Here is a 10197-nt window from a genome sequence, read left to right as displayed (position 1 = left end):
GAGCCTAATTCATGTGTGAATGATAACTCAAGTTTCCCTCTATTTATATAACTACATTACTAGTCAATCTACAATTTTACTTGAACAAATTAGTAGTTTCAAATATTGTACTTGATATATACAATGAACAAAGTAGGTAAGCTTACAACATAAAGAAGGAAGAAGAATGGGATACACAAGAATAAAAAGGAAACTAAATATTTTATTACTCCAATGATTCAGCGTAGTTGTCCTAGTTTGATCATAGGAAATTGGTCAGGCAAAGGTGATTTCCCTGTTATAAGAGCCTTAGATACTTGATCCATGGTTGGTCGAGAACGTGGATTTTCACTTAAGCATGCAAATGCTAACCTTGTAATTAAGATCACCTCCCCATCAATTGGTTTTGTAGGTTGAGGAGGTCGTTGATCTATAACATCAGCTAATAGCAAATCATTAACAATTGGTACCATAGATGGTGACATAAATTGAGAAATGAGATCTCTTGGATGTTTTCCCATAATGATTTCCAAAGCAAGTACTCCAAAACTATAAACATCACATTTCTCATTCACTTCCATTGTTTGGGCCAACTCTGAAAACAAACAATTTTGAAGACATATTATGCATAAAGCAATGTAAGTTTCATTATGAAATCAAGTGTAGTATCTTGAATTATCTAAATTGATCATGTTATTTGCACATAACATGTTTTCACCATATTTTCATTTCACAAACTCTAGCATGAGATTAGTCCAATACATGCTTGGGAGTGGAACCAAACCCTCAAAAAATTCCAAAGTAATAAAGAGTAATGTAAATGAAAAATGATGTGACTATTTTCATTTTTAAATATAAGGGAAAAGGGTCTAACCTGGAGCAGCATACCCAAAGGTGCCTGCAAATTGGGTCCAACTATCTGAACTTGGCTTCAAAAACTTTGCAGTGCCAAAGTCAGAGACATGAGCTTCATATTCAAGATCTAGAAGAACATTCTTACTTGATATATCTCGATGAACAATTGGAGGTGAGCAATCATGATGCAAATAAGAAATAGCATTGGCCACACCTTTAACAACATTAACCCTTTTTTCCCAATCAAATGCACTTGCATGTGTGTCATTGTCCAACATTTGATCTAAGCTGCCCCCCTCCATGAATTCATAAACAAGAAATGAGACCTGTGAATGTGAGCAAAATCCATGCAACTTTATAATGTTTCGGTGCTTGATTTCTGTCAAGGCTTGAATCTCACTTGCAAAAGCCTTTGAACTAAAATCTGACATTTCCTCATCAATCACTGAATGAAGTTTCTTCACAGCAACAACCAAACCTGTAGGCAAGACCACTTTGTAAACATATCCTTGACTTCCTGCTCCAATGAGATATTTATTATCAAAATTCTCTGTAGCTTTAATGATATTTTCAAACATGATTTTCCCATCAAAGCTCCATATGGAAAAGAATACTTCCTTATGTGCTCCTTCGAAACTAGAATGACCTTTTTCCTTTCTTTTACTACCATAAAATATATACATTGAAAGTGCCACCGCACATAACACTAGTATTAGAGTTCCTAAACTAAGCAATACCACTAGGATGACTTTGTTGCTCTTTTGACTATGGTTGGTGGTTGGACAAAGAAGCAAACCTGTGACATTACCACACAAGCCTTTATTATTTCTTAATGATCCAATTGGAGCCTTAAGAAAGGCTTGATTATTTGGAAGGGGCCCTTCTAACTGGTTGTAAGATATGTTGACCGAAATCAAACTTGACATGCCATCAAAACCAGATGGAATACTTCCAGAAAGATCATTATGTGAAAGATTCAACCATTGCAATTGCTTCACCTCTGCAAGTTTTCTTGGTATTGTTCCACTCAATGAATTCCCACTAAGATCAAGAGATTGAAGAGACTGGAATTGGCGAAACTCAAGGGGAATACTTCCATTTATTTTATTATTGCTCAAATTCAATTCTAGTAATTTGGGTAATGATATAACTTGTTCTGGTATTGCACCAGTCAACTCGTTTGCTGCAAGATCCAACACTCGAAGATTCTGCAACAATCCTACTTCAGTGGGAATGTTTCCTGAAAGATGGTTGTTGCTGATCTTGAGTTCAACCAATGACTTTAGCTTACTTATCTCTTTTGGTAGTTTTCCATTCAAGTGATTTGAAGAAAGGTGTAGCCTACCTAGATTAGTTGCCTCAACAAGCTCAATTGGTATACCACCAGAAATATTATTGTTGGACATCATCAAGGTATCGAGATTAGGGCACTTTCCCCAGTTTGGTGAAATGTGACCGTGAAATCTGTTGTCACTTAAATCAATGTATTTCAAATTTGGATATACACCAAAGTCTTGTGCTATATCTCCTTCCAATTGGTTTCCTTCCAGTCTTATTCTAGCAATACTAGAGCAATTCTTTAAGCTTCTTGGCACTGGACCCGTGAAACGGTTGTGATAAGCATTAAAGAAAACCAGTGAGCCAGCAGAGCAAATTTGAGGTGGTAAATGGCCTGTGAAATCATTCTCAGCTAGTAACAAGGAATACCAGTTGGTAATGTTATACAAGCCTTGTGGAATACTATCATTAAGTTTGTTGGTGGACAATTCCAAAATGGTGAGCCTTTGCAAGTTTCCAAATGTGGCAGGAATTGCTCCAGAGAGATTGTTTGCTTGGAGGCTAAGGGCATCCAAATTGATCAAATTTCCTATAGAGGGAGGAATCGACCCGGAAAGATTATTAAAGCTCAAATACAACATGGTGAGCTTTGTCAAGTTTCCAATGGTGGAAGGAATGGATCCGGAAAGGTTATTGATATCAAGTGCAAGTTGCTCTAAATTGGCCAATTTTTCTATGGACTCAGGGATTGAACCAGAAAGTTTATTGGCATCTAGGTAGAGCAAGGTCAAGTTAGACATGTTCCATAAGGAGAATGGGATTGGTCCTGATAGAAGGGAGTTATTTGAAAGGTAAAGTTGGTTTAAATTGCTCATGTTACCTATTGTTTCAGGGATAGTACCAGAGAGAGAGTTTCTTGACAAATCAATAAGCCTAAGGTTTGTCAACATTCCAATTTCCTGAGGAATGGAACCAGAGAGGTTACTACCTGCAATACCTAGATACTCCAACTTGTGCAACTTTCCAATTTGTGGAGGAATGTGGCTAGAAAATGTGTTGCCACCTAAATCTAGAAATGACAGGTTGGACAAGTTTGCTATGGAATTAGGAATCTCTCCACTTAGTTGACACAAGGAAAGATCAAGGCTATGTAAACTCCCTAGTGTCCACATTTCTTGAGGGATGGAACCATGGAAAGAATTTAAAGAAAAATTCAAAACATTTACTTTGGACAAGTTACCGATTTGTGGGGGAATGGTCCCATAAAAGGAGTTTTGGTAGATATTTAGGGTGAGGAGGTTAGGGAAAGAGGAGAAGGTGAGAGTGTGAAGTGTACCTTTAAGTCCAAAATTTGTAAGATCTATGGAGGAGACTGAGTTGGATTTGTCACACTGAATTCCTTTCCATTTGCATGAACTATTACCACTCCATGTTGACAAGAGAGCTTGGCTGGAGGTGTCAAGGCTGTGTTTCCACTTCAACAGAGCATTTGCTTCGCTGTCTTCAGCTGCAGCTTGGGGCCACGAGAATGTTAGAAACACACAGAGAATTAGAACCAACATGGATTTTTGCCTTACAAACGTGCGAACCATGATTTAAGTGTAACAATGTCTTTGAATCAAAATCAAGAATAAGAGGATATGGTGGTGATCATAGCAATTTGGCGTTTATAAATGAAATAACCAAAGTGGTATGCCACATGTGTACACTTAATCCATTTTTTTTTTTAACTTTTGGTCACATTAAGTCTGCCTCCATGATAATAAATAAGCGTTTATATATCAATGAACCTTATTATTTAATGAAACTCTCTCCTATGTTAGTATACTTTGTAGTATTATTAAATATATCTGTATTCGGCAAACTAGGCCTTGTCTCTCGATTCACATTATGGCCTTGAATAAAAATATGCATTACTTTTTTATTTTTCTGGTATATAAATATGCGTTACTGTGTGAAAGGCAAAACAAAAAAAAAAAAAATTGTCAATGGACTGAACTCGAGTCTGAAAAGAATAAGGAGTTGTTATTACTTATTAGAGCTCCGAAGAGAAAGATGAGACCAAGAAACAGAGAAGAGGCAGAAACGAAATAGAAAACCCAAAATGGGACAGGTTTTCTTTCCTTTCGTTTACTTTTATGGTTCAGTTCCTTGGTCTTTATTTTGTAACCATAACAACTACTTAAATTTAATTATTTAATAGACATGTCACACGTGAAACAACAACAATAATTTTAATAGAAAATATATCGGCCATTTTTTTTCTGCTTTTGAAGAATGCCGTGTGTATATAATCATATATAACAAATTCTTTACTTTTATAATGATAAAATGGTTAGTTTGTTCAAAATTTACGCTCAGTAGTTAGTTTAGTATTTTTGTTTGTCTTGCCTATTGGACTCTTCCTCCACTAATGACTACTATTAGCTGTTTTTTTGTACTCATTAGGTTATCCTTTATTCACGTCAAATTTTGATCATAAATAAGTTCTAACCTTTTCAATGGTGAGTGTCTGTATGATGCAGATGTTTGTTAGAAATTGTCTATTTCTGGTTTGGTACCTCTACTCTGTTTTCTAATACATATATATCATTGTGATATAAAAATAATAATTAAAAAAAAACTTTTTATATTACTAATGTAATATAATATGGTTGTTGAATATACAATTCACAATTTTTGTTACGTAATTCTCAGTTGATTTTAGATTATATATAATTATATGAATGTTTCAAAAATATATGTTAACATAATTCAGAATATCGACATAAAATGACATTTTTGGTAGAAGTGTTAAACATCCTTGAATCAAGTGATAAATCACGGATGAGCTGTAATTTTTTTATTTAATAATTAACTATTTATATTTTTCAATACCACTAAACATAAGACAATGCTTCAGCGATGAATTAACTGGTATCAACAAGACTTAACACAATTAATAAATAGTAAATTAATTAAAAAAATTAAAAATTTAGATAGAGCACATGGTTAGTCAATGACTATTTAGTTAGGTCTGTTTAAGAAAATTTATCAACAACTTATTTATATTTATCTTATTTAATAAGTATTTATAAAAAAATTTGGATAAATTTATAAAATAACTTATAAGTAATTTATAAGATGTTTTAAATTTATTTTGATTAATTACTGTTTAATATAACTTATGTGAGAATTTAATAAAAAATACCAAGCTTGAATGATATCATTGACATAAATAGGTTTTTTTTCTTCATTCTTTCACTAAAAATTAATATATATTTTTTTCATTATTCCCTCAAAGATTTTCATTTCTCCTTAAAAAAGATTTTGTTCCTCTATATTTTTTTTCTCTTCTCCTCCAATTTTTTTTTCTTTCTCACTCGCAAAATCCACATTACGCTATTATAAAAACAATTGTCACTTTTTTCTCTAAAATAGTACATCTAAAATAATTTTGTTGTTAGGATTTATTCAATAATTTTTTATCATAATTTTATAAAAATATATAGAATTGAATTTTGATATTTAAAATTTAAGGTTCTTAATTTTTATTTTTTAATCATGGTTATATATATATATATATATATATTGATTTTTCATATTTTATTAATAATTTTATGTTTTCATAAACTAAAGTTAAGTGAATGGTGACTAATATTTTTTATTATTTTTAATATTATTGTGATGTATAATGGCATTTTTAGAAATATTTAGTAAATTTTTATATTTTTATTTAGCTCAAATATATTTTTAATCTTCGTAAAATTAGGAGTTTTGATTTTGATCTTTGCAAAAAAAAATCTTTATTTCTTATCATTCTAAAATTTGTAAACATTTTTTTGGTCCTCATAAAATAAATTATTTTTTGTTTAATATCTATAAAAAAAATTTCCTTAATTTTCATCCTTTAAATTTTAAAGTCACTATTATTTTTTCCCGGTTATTTTAAAATAAATGAATAATTATTATTTTAAGGATCTAAACAAACTTTTAAAAGTGTCAAACATTGACATGCTATCACTAATAATCATATGTAATATCTAAGATGTTAGCTTAATATTTTAATAAACAAAAAACTTGTTAAAATAATCATACAAAAAATAGGAACTAAAGTTGATTGTTTCAATTTTAGAAGGATGAAAAATACAGAAAAAAATTTATAAGAACTGAAATTAAAACTAACTAATTTTGTAGGGATTAAAAATATTTTAAAATCTTTATTTTATTTTCAGTCAAAATGTGATTTGTAATTTTTTAAAATTTTAAAATGAAATAAAATCTTATAAGTACTTAAATAATGATATATTCAAACACCTAAAAATTGTATTAGTGCTTCTTAACATATATATTTAAATATAATAACTTATTTAATTTTAAACACTTGTTATATAAGAATTTATTAAATAAAATCTTGAATAAATTATTTTTTTTAAAACGAATTCTTAGTCTCAAACTATTATTAGAACGGATATTATTGATCTGCGAAGAACTTTTAAATTCAAATTTTTAGCTCCTAGACCATAAGAAAAGAAGGTATGAAAATAAGAAGTAAAAAAAATATTTGCTTCATAGCTATCTATGTTGGTACCAAACTCTAGCTAGCTTCATAAAATCTCCATCGACCAGGCCATAGCAATAAATCCTTATTTTCTTGTAACATTTATGCTTTCAATTTAAAAATAAAAATAAAAATAAAACATTTTTTTTATAACTTTATAAATATTTTAAAGTTCAACTTTTAGTTTCTCATTTTTAAAACGTGAATATTTTGTCTTTTTTATTTTTAACAAAGAGGATGATATGCCAGTCAGAATTTCAACTCTTTCATTCTATCTTCCCAATTCCTCGATCTTCTCCATTTTCTCCGGATAAACTACGTCTCAGCCAAACAACACTTGCGCCAAAGTCGCCAGCTTGTATCCACTGATCTTAATTATGATCACATGTGCTGATGAAATTTTCAAATCTAAACACTTAGAGTGTGTTTGGTTTTCATTTTAGGAGGGGCAAAAATACGATTACTTAGAAGCTTCATCTCATATATTTCTTCTTTTAGTTACTTAAGAATGAATGTTATCAATAACACAAACACACGTTTAAACATGTATTCACCGAAAGTACATCGGAACCTATGCAATATATATGCATGTCTCCCAAGAGTCAAGAGCAAATTAAACAACTCACATGTTGATTAATAAATTTAATGCTTTCATGAAAAGTAGCAAACGGACTCTTGTCCCAGTTCAATTTTTCATTTAATGGGTTTTCAACTTTGTTTCCAAACTCCAAAGGAATTTTAATAAGGACAAAATTTAGATATTCTTTCTTAGATATGATTTATATTATTTTCTAATTAAATTTAAAATTTTATCTCTTAATATATATTTATATTAAATGTAGATTTCATTAATATATATTCTAATTATATTTAGGAAATTATACTTAATTTTTTCCTTTTAATAACTCTTATTTATTGTCAAACACTCAAACATATCTTAATGGAGAGAGTTTTTGTTAACATGACCTTTTGATTTCAAGAATATCTCACTATCAGAAATGTTACGTATAATGATATACAAAAGATATTATCATAAATATAATATATGTACTTATAAGTTTTGTACCGTCTCGGTCGTGGGCCGATCTGATCTCCTTAACGGTGATAGGACGTCAACAGCCCTATACTCGGAAATTACCCGACTTGGCAACCAGGCCCTAAAACCTCTCGCCTTATGGGCACTCGGAAATAAGGTGACCATGATTTCCTACTCGGTATTAACCCGATGTAGGGTTCAGTAAAAGCCTATTCGGTCATGACCCGACTAGGCTTAGCGAGCTCGATTCCTCTTGCCTACCAGGGAACCACTCGGCACTTATCTCGTCGGATTTCGGTATAGACCCTGTCGGTCGGACCCCGACTGAACTCGTTCCCGTTGATCTCGCATCATCGTGATAAGAATGGTTAGGGAAATCCCTTGATCCTCGGGGTCTAAGAGGCCCACGAACAACGCACCATAAAGCCTGAAACCCTAGAGTTGAGACGGCAGAACACACTTTTGAATGCTCTGGCTTTGAGGCACGACCTAGGAAAAAACCCTAGTCCACCCCTTGGCCGGAACATTTTGGCGCCCACCGTGGGGCTACGGTGAAACTCTTCCTACGCCCCAAGTCATACAGAAAGACCTACACTTTACCATGGCGAGAGGCGGCAACAACAACAACTCGCAACCCCCTACCATGGAGGAGATGATGGCCATGATCAATGGTTTAAGGGAGGACAATGCATGATCCAGGGAGAGAGAGGAGGCCATTCAACGCGAAAATGAGGAGATAAGGAGAAGAGCCGACGAGCTGCAGGCCAGAGTAGCGGCCAGTACTAGGACTGTTGAGGAGGACGTCATGTTGGAGGTCCCTAGGGATTTTCGACCATTTTCGGAGGCCATAGAGGCCGAGGTGATCCCTAGGGATCATCGGATACCGCAGATCGAGCCTTTCGATGGAACGCAAGATCCCAGTCAGCACTTGACAGACTTCCGGGCTCAAATGTTAATCTGTGAAGGGAGCATGGAAGTCCGTTGCAAGTTGTTCATGGGCACTCTCAAGAAGGCGGCGCTCGACTGGTTTAGCGGTCTCCCGGATAGGGCGATCACCGATTTTGATGTTTTCAGCCGGCTCTTCATGGCGCAATTCGCTGCTAACAAAAAGAAGCCGCCGATCACATCAGATTTGTTCGACCTCAAACAGCAACGCGAGGAATCTCTGAAAGATTTCCTGCAAAGATTTAATGAGGTCGCTTTGAGGATAGCATCATTGGACGAGAGGATGGCGGTTATCGCATTCCAGAAAGGTCTGAGGTCTGGGGCTTTCGACATTGCACTCGAAAGAGCGAACTGTCAAACGATGTCGGAGGTAAGGGCTTTTGCTTTGAGCCACATCAAGACGGAGGAAAACCAGATTGTTAAAAGGGCGGCTGAGAACCGAGAAGCAGGAGGCAGCAATAAAGAGGGAAACAAACATCTCCGACCTCGGTCAGACTGGAATAAGCGGGGCGACCGGTACAGTGCGAAGGAGGGCAATTACCGACAGGCCGATCATGGTGGTCGGTCAAGAGGCGAGTGGATGCGGGGCGATGAAGAAGAGAAGTTCACTCCACTCACTGTTCCCAGGAGACAGATACTCCACAATGTTAATAGTGCCTCGCTGTTTGAGTTCCCAGCGGTGACGAAGCGTCAGTTGGGCCCTTTCAAAACCGCGTGGTGTGAGTTTCACAGGACTCACGGGCATACAACTGAAAATTGTTTCGTTCTGGGAAGGCAGATAGAACGGTTGATCAAGGAGGGACGACTGAAGGAGTTCGTAGCGAAAAAGCAGGAGGGAAGCTCGTCGGATAGGCGACCCAGGCGTACGCAAGACGACGCCGGGAGGGATAGGCGTAAAGAGAGAACTCCTCCCGGAGGCGTGCCTGCAAAACCGTCGGAAGCCCATCAGCAACCAATCCATGGGGATTTCAACACCGTAGCGGGGGGCTTCGCGGGCGGGGGAATTACCTCTTCTGCACGAAAAAGGTACACTCGGTCAGTGCTCACCTTATCGGAGTTCCGGCGACCTAATCAGCCAGTGATTTCGTTCTCGGACTCAGATTATGAGGGAGTGGCCCCTCATGAGGACGACCCCGTCGTCGTATCGGCGATCGTCATGGGGTACAACGTGAAGCGTGTATTGATTGACCAGGGAAGGTCCGCTGACATTTTATTTTGGGAAACTTTCGAGGGGATGAAGATACCTAACGAACGACTAATCCCTTATGCAGGAACTTTAGTGGGTTTTGCAGGAGACCAGGTCATTGCAAGGGGATATGCCGACCTGGAAACAACCTTTGGCCAGGGCGCTCAGATGAAGACGGTGGTTGTTCGGTATCTGGTGGTCAACGCGCAGTCATCCTATAGTATATTGATCGGCAGGCCGACCCTGAACAAGCTAGGAGCGGTGGTGTCTACTCCCCACCTGAAGGTGAAGTATCCGTTGCCGAATGGTACTGTGGGCACTCTCCGAGTGGACCAGGAGGTGGCTCGGAAATGCTATGGCGACAGTTTGAAAGCATGA

At 35.8% G+C, this 10197-nt stretch overlaps 2 protein-coding genes across 2 annotated transcripts; one reads left to right on the top strand and one right to left on the bottom strand.

The window, feature by feature from the left end:
- Nucleotides 1-16: 16 nt before the first annotated feature.
- LOC109789630 (uncharacterized) lies at nucleotides 17-4249 on the bottom strand. Its single transcript, XM_020348634.3, has 2 exons — nucleotides 854-4249; nucleotides 17-574 (listed from the first exon to the last, which is right to left on the bottom strand). The coding sequence occupies exons 1-2, from the start codon at nucleotides 3702-3704 to the stop codon at nucleotides 219-221; spliced, it is 3207 nt and encodes a 1068-aa protein (XP_020204223.2). The 5' UTR covers nucleotides 3705-4249; the 3' UTR covers nucleotides 17-218.
- Nucleotides 4250-8493: 4244 nt separating this feature from the next.
- On the top strand, nucleotides 8494-10197 carry LOC145957512 (uncharacterized). Its single transcript, XM_083073783.1, has one exon. The coding sequence runs from the start codon at nucleotides 8494-8496 to the stop codon at nucleotides 10195-10197; it is 1704 nt and encodes a 567-aa protein (XP_082929909.1).

The sequence above is a fragment of the Cajanus cajan genome, chromosome 4, assembly GCF_000230855.2.
Source record: "Cajanus cajan strain Asha chromosome 4, NIPB_CcT2T_4, whole genome shotgun sequence".
Lineage (NCBI taxonomy): Eukaryota > Viridiplantae > Streptophyta > Magnoliopsida > Fabales > Fabaceae > Cajanus > Cajanus cajan.
This window is presented reverse-complemented; position numbering and strand designations above follow the sequence as displayed.

Excerpts from the sequence above, each read along its gene's own strand:
- LOC109789630 (XM_020348634.3), bottom strand. The coding sequence starts at position 3,704 with ATGGTTCGCACGTTTGTAAGGCAAAAATCCATGTTGGTTCTAATTCTC. Across the intron at positions 575-853 it reads CTTTGGGTATGCTGCTCCAG|AGTTGGCCCAAACAATGGAA; the intron begins GTTAGACCCTTT and ends GTTTGTTTTCAG.
- LOC145957512 (XM_083073783.1), top strand. The coding sequence starts at position 8,494 with ATGTTGGAGGTCCCTAGGGATTTTCGACCATTTTCGGAGGCCATAGAG.